General features: G+C 41.5%; 1 protein-coding gene across 1 annotated transcript; it reads left to right on the top strand.

Moving 5' to 3' along the window:
• The first annotated feature begins 103 nt into the window (after positions 1–103).
• ankrd33ba (ankyrin repeat domain 33ba) lies at positions 104–15,339 on the top strand. The gene is made up of 6 exons (XM_085468654.1): positions 104–883; positions 10,376–10,505; positions 11,892–12,032; positions 12,487–12,628; positions 13,099–13,297; positions 13,909–15,339. The coding sequence occupies exons 1-6, from the start codon at positions 428–430 to the stop codon at positions 14,452–14,454; spliced, it is 1,614 nt and encodes a 537-aa protein (XP_085324780.1). The 5' UTR covers positions 104–427; the 3' UTR covers positions 14,455–15,339.
• The last annotated feature ends 934 nt before the right edge of the window (positions 15,340–16,273 follow it).

The raw sequence follows: 16,273 nt of genomic DNA on the forward strand, positions 1-16,273 counted from the left end.
AGCTGCCTCTCTCCGCCCTAGGTGGGACGTCCCTGTGTGCCTGCACTTGTAGTCCGTTTTTCCCTTTTTTTCGCTGTAGCAACACTTTTTGAAAGTACCCAAATTGTATCTGTCTCCGGGTACCCTCGAGCCGGATAACTCATAACGAAAACACAACGTGGTTTCGTTTTGAGGACGCACTCCGTACTTGCTTACTTCGCAGGACTTTTTATGGCTCACAAATCTCCAAACTGAGAAGTGGGGTAATTTTTTTAATTAGAATGAGGAAACGAATCAAGTGTTTTATGTGATTTGGGCTCTCGAAGGCGATTTCACGGACTTTCCCCACGCGTTAGTTTAGTTGTCGTGGAGAGACAGCCAGTCTGGATGCTCGCGCGCCCTTTGCCAAGCTGCGCTCCACCCTAGGTACCCTAGGCTCGGGGCTTAGATGGTGCTGATCACGGACGACAGGGATGGAGGAGGCGCCTCGTCGGTCCGAGTCAGACAGCTCCAGCTCCAGCAGCAGCAGCAGCAGCAAAAAGTCGGGGGAGACATCCGCCAAGTTCACCCGACCATAACTGAGGAGCCTCTGTCCCACTATGTGGACGAGGACTCCCTGGGCTCGTGTGAGGAGGACACTGAGGATGGAAGCGAGGACGACCATGACGAGTTCGAAGAAGTTGACTTTGAGGACCTGGATGATTGTCGGAGCATCGCGTCGGACGACTCCTTCTATCCACCGGATGATGTGTTCGCGGACTCGGAGCGCTCCCCGTCTCCGGACAGCCCGGAGCCGCTGTCTTTTTTCCAGGCGTGCTGCACCAACAACGCGGCCATAGTCCGGATAATGATCCGGCATGGTGTGAAGGAGGAGGAGGTCAAGGAGACTGACAGGAATAACAGGGTATGAAGCACACAACAGAAACTCCGAGTAACTTCACACACGTGGCTTTAGATCACCTCCACAGTGACACCAAGAGTTGTTGTAAAACGTGCATCTCGAAACAGTTTCACAAGGTTTATGTTTGGAGTTCCCAGTTATATCTAACAGTATCTTAGGCCCATTCTTTGTGCAACAAATGCAGTCAAAGATTTTCAGACTGAAATAATTAAATCCGAGCTTTCTGGCTTACTCAGCTATTTTCAATTTTCGGGAAGGTTTGACCTCTACAACTTGTAATGCATGTCATATGGAAGTCAGTGTAGCTTACATTAGTGTCTCTGTAGTTCTGTGACTTAGGCCTACATGCAGTTTACTTCTGACAGCTGTTTTTGCACTTTTCCTCTGCTTTGTTTATTTTCATAATGAGCTCACACCTTTATCTGATAGGCCTTTCTGAAAGGCCTCTATGTGTGAGTTTCTGTGTGTGTGCCTGTGTGTGATGACAGATCTCAGTTTATGAGGAGCTAGAATGCTCAGGCGCTTTAAAAAACACTGAAGGCTCTTGTGATTTTTGGGGAAACACACCACTCCTTTCTGCGCGTGTGGTCATGCAGGCGTATTTATGTGTGAAACAGAAAGTGCTTCTAAGGTTTTATGTATCAGGCCTTCATAACAAAAGTCATCTGGTCTTTAGCAGGCATTAAGAAAATATAGCGTCAGAAGAACATGTTATAGATTGTCTATATTTATTTATTAAAAACCTGTGAAAAACTAAGTACAGCCCAAGAATATCTGGTAATATCAAATTTCCAGCTATGGCTTGAAGAAATTGTTTTTCTGTGTGACCTTATCAGTCTCTCAAATCACTGTAAAGGAGTTTTGCTCCACTCTTCTTTACAACGTTGCTTTGGTTCATTGAGGTTTGCAGGCATTCATTTGTGTGCAGCTTTTATAAGTTACACTAGTGTCTCTAGGTCTGGACTGGGCCATTGCAACACCTTGATTCTTTTCTTTTCAGCTGTGCTGTTGCAGATTTGCTGCTGTGCTTAGGATCGTTGCCTTTTGCATGACCCAGTTTCCGCCAAGCTTTAGCTGTCGGACGCTCGGCCTCAGATTTGAATCTAGAGAACTTTGGTGTACAGAGTTAGCACTGACTGCTAGATGTCGAGGACCTGGGGCTGCAAAACAAACCCAAATTATCACACCTCCCCCTATGTGGTTGACAGTTGACATGTGGCGTTTGTGCTGACACACTATGTTTGGTCCTCAAATGTAGCACTCTTCATTATGGTCAAACATCTCCACTTTGGTCTTATCTGTCCGAAGTCTTAAATAAGTCCCAAACCTAAGCTGTGCTGCCATTTCTTTTTAGAGTAAAAAGGGTCTTTCTCCTGGCAACCTTTCCAAACAAGTTGTAATTGTTCAGTCTTTTCCTAATTGCATTGCTATTTAACATGCTAATTGTAGCTGTGCTTTTATAGAGGTGTTCACACGTGCTAATGATCAGTTAATCAAGTGGATTTGATAAGCAGGACCGAGTGTCGACCTATGCTCTGAATTCACATAACGATGCACTTAGTTTTTCATGAACTGCGTTTGTATTTTGGCTGACACAGTGTAATATGTCATATTTTGATGTACTATGGAGGTTATATTTACCTGATTTTACGACCTGCTAAGGACCAGATGATTTTTTTTTATTGTGTCCTGAAGGAGGGTGCACTTTCTTTTTCACATGACAGTGAACGACTATTACTTCAAATGCATTAACTTATATGTGGATTCATTTTGTATGAGTCTGTGAGTAAACGTATTATATATATCAATGAGATGAGAGTCTGAACCAGGATGCATTTTAAAACCATAAAGTTCAGAATAGGATTGGATCCATTTCCGTTACAGCTGGCTGCATTTCAAATATGTCTTATAGAATTAAGCGCTAGCATAAACCAAATTATATGTCAGTTAATTATGTGAACCAGATTGTCCTCTTCAGTGGTTTTGATCAATGATCCTAATAAACTAAAATGAATGTTAGTTTTCATCTATTTGCAGTGGAATCAATCTGCATCGCTTCAGTCCTGCCCAACAGCTGCAGCCCAGGGCAAAGAGATAAATCCACAGTGATGGCATGCTATACTTGTATTTATTCATCAGGACATTTCAATAATTGTAATTGAGCTGGCCTTCAGTGTGGGGTAAGGCAGCACATGTCAGTCACCATTGTCTTTGTGGCTTTACTTAGTGAAAGTTGGAGAATCCCTTTAGCCCAGTGCCAAGCAGCACACATGCCTAGATCTTTACACAAGGAAAAAAGCCAAATATATAAGCATAGTTTTCGGCTGTTTGCAGCTAGTTTAAGCTGAGAGGATGAAGTTTCACAGCACTGTAGATTCAGATAAGGAGCGCTTTTGTGGTCTTATATCACAAATCTGCTTCTTTGACCTAGAGGCCGACCCCATCTGTCGCTTCTTACATTTCACCTCCCTTTTTTCTAAACATCTGTCTCTCATCATCTCCTACCCCTCCTTATTTCTCTGCATTTACATAGTGCATCCAGTCATGAGAACATGGAAAGGAGTCCTTGTGACCTGAACATATGTGTATGTTATAAAGTATATAACAGGGAAAAGGTCAAAGGTCCTCAAGGCACTTTGAAACGGAAGACACATGCTCGCATTTAGTGTGTGTTTGAGTGTAGCTGCAGTGAGAGATATCGGAAAAGAGACTTCCAGATGACTAGGATGTGTGGTTGTGCATGTACCATTAGCTTTGTCGTGCCCTGTGACCTTGGGGATATGCACATACTCAGAGACACAATACAGGTTAGGTAACACATCTAATGGAAACACATCCTGACACAGATGTCAGCGTCTTAATATAGCTTCATCAAGTGGCATGTAAAACAAAGGCGGTTGTTACATCCCTGGTCTAGTCTGAGTACAACATACACGCCACTTCCTCTGTCACTAATCATCAGTTTAAAAAGAAATTTATTATCGAAAGATTCTTAATCTAGACCATCAAAAGGACTGTGGTAAAGTTTTCGTCCAAATATGTTAAAAAGATGGTAGATTATAGTTATCTAGCGTCCATAAGTAGTTTAAGTACAGAGAGCTTAGAGCAGGGGTGGGCAATCTCAGTCCACGAGGGCCGGTGTCCCTGCAGGTTTTAGATGTGTCCTCGAACCAACACAGCGGATTTAAATGGCTAAATTAGCTCCTCAACAAGTCCTGAAGTTCTCCAGAGGCCTGGTAACGAACTAATCATGTGATTCAGGTGTGTTGACCCAAGGTGAGATCTAAAACCTGCAGGGACACCGGCCCTCGTGGACTGAGATTGCCCACCCCTGGCTTAGAATCACTGAAGCACAGACACATCAGGCCAATATGAAAAGACCAGGTTTTAGTAATAACCTGAATACTGTTTTTTCAAAACTTGATAAGCTCCGTAGACGCACGTATGAGTGTATGTTGCCTAGTTTAGTCACTATTTCAGGTCATTTCCTCTGGTCCCCTCCAAAAGGAAAGCTAAGCTAGAGCAGCGGTCCCCAACCTCCGGACCGGTCCGTGTGTCGTTTGGTACTGGGCCTTGACAGTTGAGGCTCGGATGTGAAATTTATGGTTTTTGGGGGTTTTATCATTAACTCGGTTTCCTTGGGTCTTTTCCTGTGTTGTAGTTGTGTGTCTTATTTTGAAATAAATATTTGCTCGTTACAATAGCGACCAGAGAGTATGAAGGGGCAGAGAGGAGGATGTTACTCTCAATGTTGTTGCCGCATTTCAGGAGGACGCTTCTAAGTTACACAATTACACAATTAATTTGCGTTTATTATTGTCTTGGTCGTATCATTTTATTTTGTTGTATTTATCCACGACACCTTAAAGGGCGGTCTGTGAAAATAAGATTAAGATTAAGATAACCTTTACTAGTCCCACACGTGGGAAATTTGTTACGGGTAAAATATTGTCGGACATTAAACTGGTCCGTGGCGCAAAAAAAGTTGGGGACCACTGAGTACAAAGTCTGCTGCAGACTTGTAGCCCAGAAACTGTGAGAGATTCTGTGTTGTGCAAACAGGTACTTCTGCAGCATGGATGTTTTCCAGTAAAACGATTAAAAACCAGAGTGTAGTTAAAAGAGAAAGAGAACAAAAGTTTCATATGGCCCCTCAGGAATTCAAGGGGAATTTGACAACATTGATTCACTGAACACTTGAAGCCTCCACTTTTAGTCAAATGTTTTGTGGTGTTATGAGAATAACTTGTGAAGGTTATGAGAAGGCTTATCCTCTAAAGGATATTTTTCTTCAGAACCACTGCTGTCATAAAACAATTAACTTTTGATGCCTGTTTTTCATTTCCCAGCATGTTTAGGAGGCCTTCTTAGTTCTTGTGAAAACTCACATTTGGTGTCAACACAGGCTTTGAAAAGCAATAAAACTGCATTTTCTGCTGCCAAGTGCACATATTGAAACTTAATTAAATGTCTGCATTCTGAATTTAGGAATAAACATAATCAAAATCTCCATGCTCTCATTGCGACATTGTGGCTGACGTGATGGATTAAATGTCAACAAATTATCGTCATTCTCATGTTAAAAGTAAAAGAATAATATGGTCATGGTACACATTAGTGGTAATTCTTCTAGCGTTCAGGTATCAGCTCTGTCCTCAAAGCCCATCTGACCCTGTTTACTACACTGTGTGTTCCCCTCGCAATCAATTGGGTAATTTGTCATGCTCATATGTGCACTCAGTAAACACGCACAGAATCCTATCAACCTGATTTATACACAGATCAAATATAATAATTCCAAATTTCCAAATAGATTGGGGTCAGTTGACAAACCAGGACAGATACGGTATGTTTCATCTGCTGAGAGAGCCAGCAAAGTCGCCCAACAGAAAGAACAGCTGACCAACACACGTATCGACCAACAAGCCGGCAGGCAGATAGACTAAATGAAGCATAGTCAGATAGAGACAGAAATGTGGCACTGCAGATGGTAGCGAGCTCGACGCTGCTAGCAAATACTGATGAGTGGAAAAATCAAAGCGACAGTCATACACATCTGATTTGATACAGTTGTGTGAACGCTCAGCTGCAGACAGAAAGACATTTAACAGGGGCGATATTGACAGAAACATGGCCTGGTATGTCTGTGTCCGTGGTGTGTCTGACGGATGTGAATGAGGGTGGTCTTTAGCATGTGGCTCATGTGTACTGAGGTTTCCTGTAAAGTTAAAAAGGAATTGAATGTTTTCATTTTGATTTATTCACATGTGGTTTGCACAGGCTGCAGACATGCAGGCTGTCTGCTACAGTTAGGCTTCCATAAGTGCAGAAAGTAGTCAGAATAGTTCGCTGAAGAAGGCGGCATGTGTTTGAACATACACCTTTAAGTCACTCCAGGGTAAAGAGCAATACAACCGGAAAGAGAGCTGTTTTTTAGCAAGTTTCTAATTGGAAACATGCTTTCCTATTTATATTGATATGTATTAAGTAAGGCTTTTATTTGAGTGCCAACTTTTCCACCACTGCAGAGTGATCGAAATCACAGGACACACCGGCCGTTCTTTGGATTATCAACACTTTTTCACTACGTACAAACTATGCAGCTCTAAAATTAATAACTGGCTGCTTAAAAAGATGCAGTTCCTCTTTTCTTTTAGGACCAGCATAAATCAAAAAACGTATCCACGGTGAAGATAACGTGGTACTACTGCAAACATGTTTATTGTGTATCAAGGAATTTTAAAGGTTACACTGGGTATTGCATCGTATTGTGTCATCTTCTTTGGAACCAGTCTTTGGAGTGTTGCCACATTAACTGCAGATACATGGTTATGTTTCTCCCTCCCCCCTGTCTCCGTGTCTTTCTGACTGATAAGGCTAAGCCTTTCTATTCCTAGCACTGGATATTCCTCAGATTACTTAGTGTGTTAGTGTGTGTGTGTGTGTGTGTGTGGTCATCTAAGTCCAGGCAGTCCAGTGTATGTGTGTATGCGTGCCCGCTCATCAGAATACACATTATAATCTTGATTGCAAGATGCAAGTTTTAAATCGAGTGATGCTAGAATTCTTCAGCCTAATCTTGTTAAGACCTGTGCACGCATTTGATCAACATGGTCTCTGCTGAAAATTCATTTATTTATGTTTTATTATATAAGAGCACCCTGTTTGACCTAATAATTTCAGCAGCTGATGATATTTTTGAAAGACGTTTTTAGCTAGCTTCCATTATTTTCCGAATGCAACATAAACCTGACACCATTCATGCTCCAACATGTTAATGCTATGAAGTGATGGATGACTTTTAAGTGCTTTCTACTAAACCTACTTTGGAACGTCTTTCAGTTTTGACTGTGCACAGAAGAACCTAACAGTAAATAGTAACATTTGGCATTAGTTAAGACATTTTCAATGTATTCAATGCAATTACTTTACTTGAAAAGAAAAGGTCAGTATGAGAATGAGTGATGTCACAGGGGACAGTGAGAACATGTGTTGATGTCCATCAGCAACCGGTCTGCAACTTCATTTGCCCTAAAGACAAAATACCCAATCCCCCTGAGAATTCTCGTTAATTCTCGTCCGTCACTGGAAGTGATTGATTGAATTATTGATTATAATGATGCAAACCTATGCTTTTGATCACATTCTTTTTTTTTCTCATGATGGAGATTTTCCCAGTTTCCTGTCATTATTTGCCCATTTATGACAATCGAGGAGGGGGAGGTTGGTCTGATGCTGGTATACAGCCTATATATCTGTACGTTGCTGCGCTCCATCATTGTCAGCAGCTACCATTAACGTGCATTAAATAACTGATTGCAGTAGTGTGTATGACAGGAACGTAACAAGTACGTCGGGCGGTTGGGATAAATAAAGAAGCTTGTATGTGTTTATACCTGTGTGTGACAAAGGTTCGCAAGGAAAACAAAAACAAAGTCAGACGATTTAGATTGCTCGAGACATGCTGCAGGGCGTGCTGCTAAAGTACATCACATCACAACCGGAGGGCTGCCAAGAATGTGTGTTTGCGTATGTGAGAAAGCGTGAGAGACACAGACAAGGTCTACGTGAGAGTGTCTAAGCAGAGGGAACTATTTGAAGCTGTGCCAGTGTAAGTGAACTTCTCTGAGACAGTCCAGTAGTTACTCTGCAGGACCTTTGTCAGCTGTTTTTCTCAGATGTGCCAAAATTAGTGCGACTGTGTCTCCAACTGACTTGTTTTAGTTCACAGTTCAGTGTTTAATACGGCTAAGGTCCATGTCCTGTAAAATCTGAGGGATAATTGAACCTCTCTTCAACCTCAACCAAAAGCTTGTCTCCTATATTTTAATAGGAATCTCAGTGTTCAGTGTGATGTGTCTGATTAACATAAATAAAGCCGATGCTTAAGCAATCCTACCCGCACTGTGACAAAAAGCTATAATTAAATGATTTATCAAAACATTATATTTATTGGGTGCAAAGGCATACGGTTGAAGCCTATTAAATTAGAGATAATTGAAACACTCCGCGACTTAAAAAACGAAACACTGTGATTTTTCTTGAAGTTTTTCTGTTTTGACTATAATTACCAGCCTATGAATATGCATAAATTTGAGAGGTTTATATAAATCTTCGGGCCTTATCCGTACCGATCTTCATTTGTTTTTATATTTAAGATTTCATACTGAGATTACTTTCGATTGCATTCATGCCAGAGCTGAAAAGATTAATTAGGGGAATAACACCGTGTGCTTGGAAACCAAGATTAAAAACGTATTGTGCCAAAAAGGTGCAAAGCATCAGGCTGGTCTGTCATAAAGAGAACACCACATTTTAAAAGAAATTGAGTGTGAAAGGTAATAGTATAGGGTTACCTTGATGATGTGTAGTATAAGTTGAGATATACGAGTCTTTGTGGTCAACTTGACCTCGTTTTATTTTAGCACAGTTGACATTTTGTGTTACTGCAAATGCAAGACAGAACAAAAAAGTACTACAGTATTACTCAGTGTATAAACCTGTAGCAGAATACATGTGCAACGTGCAGCTGAAACATGACAAGGAGTAGGTGTGACTTGTTCTTTTTAGCACTCCTGGCTTTAATACAGCATATTTAGATAGTTTATTTAGATTTAAAGTCCGGGTAGGGTCTGGTAGCTTGTTAAGTAATGAACATGTTGTTTGCCTGTCAGCTCCAAATTCAGAATTCAGAGAATGCCCCCTTTGTTTCTTCTCCTTGCTCATCTGGATTGCCTATAATCAGGCTACACGGATTTCTAGTTGCGCACAATTATTTTGTTTTTTTTCTTCTTCTTACTCAACAAACTTGTTGTTAGCTGACAGCTGTGGCACCCAGTGTGGTCTTGTGCTGCTATAGCCCAGCTCCTTCAAGGTTTCATCTGTTGTGCGTTCTGAGATGTGTTTATTTGTGTTACTGTTGCATTCTTATAATTATATTTGTAAGCTGGCTTATGAGAAGAAGTCTTGTCATTTTCCTCTGACCTCTGGCGTCAACAAGGCATTTTGGCCCTCAGAACTGGCTCTCGTGAGATATTTTCTTTTTTGGGATCATTCTTTGTAAGCGCTGAAGGTGGTTGTGCAGGAAAATCACAGTTTATCAGCAGTTTCTGAAACACTCAGACCAGCCCATCTGGCACCAACAACCATGCCATGTTCAAAGTCTCTTAAGTCACCTTTCTTCCCCATTCTGATGCTTGGTTTGAACTTCAGAATGTCGACTTCACCGTATTCGCTATTCCCTAAGTGTGCTGAGTTGCTGCTCAGTGATTGCCTGATTAGATATTTGTATTTATGAGAAGTTGAATAAATGTAACTAATGAAGTGTCATATATGTTGTATATAATATTATTAGATTTATTTATTATTTTATATTCAGCATCTATCTGTCTGTCTGTCTGGCTACATATAAAGTATTGCCTGTATATCTGTGAAGATACATCACCTGAGAACGCTGAGTTCCTGAATTCTGCTCGCTCAGTCAACTTGTTTGTCTTGGCCAAGGAAGTGTGCACCTTCCAGAAAGTACACAACTGTTGCTGGAGTTTTCCAGTGTCAAACACTCACCAGGCCTCATAGAGTTTCACCCACAGACTAACCTTTACACATTTGTCCACACACATATAAAAGAGCAACTATTCTGGCAGAAAAACACATCCACGAAAAAGTACACAACAACATCAGACAGGAAGATAGCTTTTTTGAGTTTAAGGTTTCTCAGCGAAAACACAACAGATGTCATGTTTAATCACAGATATTAGTTTTGGGAACTGCACACAGGTTCACTGGTCTTGTGGATTTTTACCGGCGCTGCCTTGATGGCATTTTTCTGCAGACTGTTTCGTATATGTCAGCACTTTATTGCAGTTTTGCTTCACCTTCTTTTTCGTTCACCTTAGCAATTTTGCTGATTCTAACCTTATATATATCTCTCCCTTCTCTTTTTTTTTCAACTGTTCTATCTCTTTTTCCTGCCCTGTCACTTTTTCGTCTCAGATAGGACTACTGGTTGCGTGCTACCAAGGTTACGTGGATGTCGTCATAGCGCTGTCTCAGTGTCCGTACCTAGATGTCAACTGGCAGGACAGCGAGGGAAACACGGCTCTGATCACTGCTGCGCAAGCAGGTAACACATAACCATATAATCACAGCTCGCAGTAGTCAAATACACACACTGACAGGCTGATTCACAGTCTTGCTAGACTCTTACATGTACAGAAACAAATACTGTACACACGCACAAACACACACACACACACACACACAATATGCTGATACAGATGAACGCACATATGAGCACCAGAAAAACACAAGTTTGAACTGGCTCTATGTTCAAACTTGTGTTTGAACATAGAGCCACTGACTATGTTGTTTGACCAGTCGTATGATATCAATGATTTCCTTCAAAAATATTGTTAGCATGTGTGAATGCATGATGGGAAACTGATTTTCAAGGCATTTTCTTATAGTGTTGTAGCAGGGCTGCTCATTTTACTCATTTACTTTAAATATAGACTGTAAATAGAAGATGGATGTAGCCACCATGACACCCAGTGGTTTTTAAACTATGATTCTGAAGCCTCTAAAGTTTGGCATTTTTGTCAACGCCTATCCTAATTTTTTGGTGCCATGAGTAGCCATATTTGCATGAGAGGTTGTAGAGTTTTCAGCACATTAGTTTCAGTTAATGCTAGCCATCTAGGTAGGAAAGCGGCATCCCTGCACCAAGGCAAGAGGTCAGCAAACTGCGGCTCAGCTCGCAAGCCACGGGTTAGAATTAGGGTTAACCATAACCCTATTAATACATATACAGTATGTATTAATTTGTCCTCTTTCAGTTATATCTGTAATCTGCCCCCCTGTCCCCGTCACCTTCGTTTCCTGCTCTTTTCCTCCCATTGTTGGGTAGGTGGAGCTAAAATGGCTCTTTTGATATTGAAGGCTACCGACCTACTTAGACTGTACCAGATGCAGATACCTGCATCACTAGTAACATATATATTAATACTTGAATTTCACTTACAAAAACTTAAGAACATATATATTGGATGGTCTGTTACTATAATGAACTGCTCAGCAAGCTGTGTTATTTGTTAGGGAATTATATCAACAACCTCTAAATAAAAGTTGAGGACTAGTGACTCTGATCAGCTGAGCTGGCTGTCAAAACATGGCGGTCAATCAGAACTTTAGAAGCTACTTTCGACTTGCTACAAGGGGGTAACTCTGCATGTTTACACATTTAGCAGTTTTACATCAAATGCCCTTCATAATGCAAAAGGGAGCTGTGTCTCTGGCTGAATCGAACCAGTAAACTTTTACTTGCAGACTGAAATGCCTAGCTAGAGACCAGGTTGTAATTCTGTATCTGCTGTAAAGACATTTTAATGCAGAAGTCTTTAGGAATTGCCTCGGTTTTATAGCCAGCCTCGAGTGGCCATTGCAGGATCTGCAGTATTTAGCACCTCTGTCCGACCAACAGTAACTATTTTCCGTCTCTCTGTTACTCTAGGCCACATAACAATCACCAACTATCTGCTGAACTACTACTCTGGGTTGGATATAGAGAGAAGAAACTGTCACGGCTTCACCGCCCTAATGAAAGCCGCCATGCAGGGCAGGGTGGAGTGCGTGCGCTCGCTCATGTTGGCAGGTAAGGAAATGCGTTTAATTAAATTAAATGCACGAAACTCTGTAGCAGTGCAATACTTGGAATGGGTTAGATTATAACTGCAGAAAATGTTATTTTCAGAAATTTGGCGAACAGATGGACAATTTGAATACGTAGACAGTAATTTATTTATTTATTTTTTAGTCATAACTAGGATTTATGTTGAGGTTTGATGCCAAAGCATAACAGCAGGAGGTTTAAATGTCAGGATGGATTTAATTTCAACGTATTTTTTTTTTCCAAATAATGGACTTCTTACGCATTTACACAAATCTGCTAACTGACCCTGTGAGAGTGCTGAGTACACAAGTTGCAGTGAGCATAGCGAGACAGCTTTTAGCCACAAACTCACTCTGTCCCCACCTTGTTATCTTTGAGCTTACATGCTTGTGTATCCACAAATTAAACTTTTTCCTGTCTTCTTTGTGTCCATCAGGAGCTGCCCTGAATGCAAAAGACTTTGGCCGCCAACTGACTGCCAGGGACTGGGCCTTGTTTACAGGCCGTTATGAAACTGCATGGGTGATGACGCGCTTAATAGAACGGCCTTGTCCACACCAGTACTGTGATACATACAGGTACAATTCACAGCTAGCTGTCTAAGATGTGCAAGTCCTTGTTTATGATGGCATTTTCTAAACTGATTTCCAAGAGAAGAAAAAATCGCTGACCCTTTGTTGAATTTACTGCCCTGCTCACTTGTTATCTTTACATGGAGTTATGAAAAGCTGTGTGCAATTATGAGGTACCTGCTGTCCTCCTTTTCTTTGCATCCTCTCCACAAAAGCAGCTTTCTGAGCTTTCTGTTTACATCATCTCGCCCTGATAGCAGGCTGTGTAGCAAATAAATAATTGTGACTCTGCTTCAGATTATGTAGCCATCATTAGTGTTTCTAGACAAGCCTTGCTTGAGAAAGGTCAGTGCAAGTTACCATTGACTCATTAAAAAGAACAGAACATACAATATTACACATTCAACACAAAAAACACAACACAAATGCCTTTTCGTCTGTCGGTACATGAACTGATGTCAGTATTGCTCTCCCAGTCTAGAGTGGCGCCCGCTGGCATCACTGGTGGCCAAATCCCAGGAGCCACGCGGCTGTTTGAAACGCTTGTCGGACACCATGCGCAACATCTTCAACATCGCAAATGTCACCAACCCGGAGGATGAAGGCGCCATCGACCACATGGTTTCTATTACGACTGGCATTAGGAGCCCTTTCATCGCTGTGGCATGCCGCACAGTGAGTGACTAAGCTCTAGAATTTATTTATTCTATTTATTGATTTATTTATTAATCCTCTTCAGCCTTCCTCACAACAAGTATTTCTCAATCACAGCCTCAGCTGAGGTATTGAATGAGTATAAACACTCTGTGGTAAGGTTGCTCTCTGTGTTATTCAATGATGTGTGCTTATACTCGGCAAACTTTGAGATACCAAAACTGTTTTTCTTATCTTCAGATGAAGCCAAATGTTTTTGAACAGTATGAAAACAATCTTCCACAGACTTGGCTTTTGAAATCATAAAGCCAAATGGTAAAGTTATTTTGTCACCGTATAGTATAAAACTCGTGCTTATACGTTAATGATCATATTATGGTAATAACACTTAAAATGTGGCACTAATTTATCATTTATTATATCAACCAATTCTGTGATTTCCCTTAGGATTAGTTCATAATAATTAAAGGAAATGATTAACACCAGCCTTATCCGCTAAGAAGGTTATTCGTGTGAGATTAACTGTCTGCAATACCGAAAACAAAGGCATGATTGACATCCAGAGTCACCAGTATTGCTGCTGCAATGCTGCTGATATCAGTACCAATCAGACTCTGCTGGTTTTGTTTCAGGTGTGTCCTGACAGTCCTCCGGGTGTGGGCAAACGGCGCTATGCGGTCCCAGAGATCATTCGCCAGCAGCGCGCCAAGGAGCTTCGCTCCATCAACCCTGACAGGGTGGACAGCCATCTCAGACTCTTTGAGAACTCCCGCGTGACTCTGGTGACCAAGAACTCAGCAGATCGCCGGGCCAGCCTTCAGGCTCAGAGCCTGGTGCCTCGGCACAGGAGCTCCAGCTTGGGTTTGGTGTCTTATAACCAAGTGATGGAGCTACGGAGAACCAGCTTGTTGCCCATGCACATGGTGCTGAGGAGGAGCAGTGTGAGGCCAGGCTTCACCATACCCAAGGTGAGAGTGTCCAAGGCCCCATCGTCCACTTATGAGCCGGCACAGGTTCGGAGGAAGAGCAGCTCCAAAGATGGAGGGGGGAACTTTCTGCAGGTTCCAAAGTGGCGATACAAGGAGCTAAAGGAAGAAAGGAAAAAAGCCGAGGAAGCGGAGAGAAAGAGGCTGGAGGCTGCAACGAGGAGACATATTGCTACTGGGAAAAGGAAATAATATCATTACCTCAGAGGATATCGTGTACACTAAACCCCCCACCCCCCTCCAAACAACAAAAAAACATACGGGCCAAGGTGTCCGACAGATCTGGCGTTTATGGTTTTCAGCTTTACACAGTTAGGTGCACAGGGTGAGCTCAGAATTACCAGCAATGTTTGGATGCTGACCGACCTCTTTAAAAACGGCTGTCTCTATAGCGACAGCATTAGAAGTGCACGACGCTGACGGCAAACAGCGAATACCCAGGGGATTTGATACTTGAAATGTTTTTAAGCTAATTTATTTTTCATATTTATTGCTTTTTAACGGATGGCCGGGCCTATATTTTCTTATGCCTTGGGTGCTCATTACGCCGGTGTTTTTGTAGTACGTTGCACTGTGTTGAAGCAGAAGACAGTAACACACACTCTGAAACTGAAACCTACCGCAGAAAAAAATGTGTTAATTAAAAGCAGTTTATTAAAAAATATATCTTTTAAGTCATTCGGCGAGGAGTAATAATGATCTCGTCATTACTGGCTGAGAAAGCAAAGCAAGATTTGTAATGAATCTCGTGACGTCTGCCTGACAATATTTTAGATGCTTTCTTCTTTTGCTTTACAGTGACAAACCCTGAATGTATTTAACGTATATATTTTATATGTAGAGAGAGAAATTTAAATGCTTTTGATGACATTTTTCAATTAAGGGTGAAGACTGAAATGTATAGCTTTTGAATCTGACAGGTTGGGAAGAAATTTTTAGATTACTTCCTGCGCATTTACCCTTCATAACCCAATTAACCCTTTAAAGCCAAGTGTATCATGTTTATTATATCATGTTTATCAGTGCGATATCCATCCATTCGCTTCCGCTTATCCTTTCCAGGGTTGCTGGAGCCTGTCGCCAGTCTAACACACAGGGACAGACGACCATTCGCACTTACATTCACACCGATGGGCAATTTAGATTTTTTATTTAACCTATCCCCACAAAGTGCATGTCTTTGGACTGGGGGAGGAAGCCAGAATACCCGGGGAGAACCCACGCAAACTCCACACAGAAATCCCCTGCTGGCCTGATGGTGGAATTGAACTCATGACCTTCTTGCTGTGAGGCAACAGTGCTAACCACTGTGCCACCGTGCTTCCCTCAGTGTGATATCCCCCCCCCAAAAAACGTACATAAATTGCACATTTTTAAAGTAATGTAAATTGCAAAAAAACAAAAAACCAATGCCTGATGTAGCAATTATGTGCAAATTAATGTATACATGTATTTTTTATTCAATCAGAAACTAAACAGTCAGTTAAAAAAAAGAATTTTCTGGTAATTATTTCATGGCCCAGGCTTTAAAGGGTTAACACAGATCATAGCTTAACTTCACGTAGTGACTGGGAATGAGTCGTGTGCACAAGGTGTGGATGTTGCGAATGAAATAAAGTTTCTACTAACAGTGACCGTGGACTCAATTAACCTAGCCTTATTGATGATTTATAAATGCCTCAGCCATGTAGTGCTAGAAAAGTAATCTCAGTCTTCTTTTTGATCTCCATAGCATTTTTAGGGGCTCCGCTCAGGGGGAGAAAAACAACAAAACACTACATGCAAGTTTTGACATACAAAGGAGAGCCTGAAGTGATGACGTGTAACACGTGGCCACTCTGATCATAAAAACAGCCAACCCATTATAGAGCAGAGAGGTCAGTTTCCTGCTATGACATTAAAACAGTGAAAAATAATGGGGTGAAAAATAACCGTGATTTAAACCCACAGAGCCACGGGGAGCGCAGTGATATAACATTGTCTGGAATTTCAAGAGCACAATTTCACGCTC

The sequence above is a fragment of the Copadichromis virginalis genome, linkage group LG9, assembly GCF_057382275.1.
Source record: "Copadichromis virginalis isolate Kocher_CV1m ecotype Utaka linkage group LG9, C_Virginalis_male_GT1.1, whole genome shotgun sequence".
NCBI lineage: Eukaryota > Metazoa > Chordata > Actinopteri > Cichliformes > Cichlidae > Copadichromis > Copadichromis virginalis.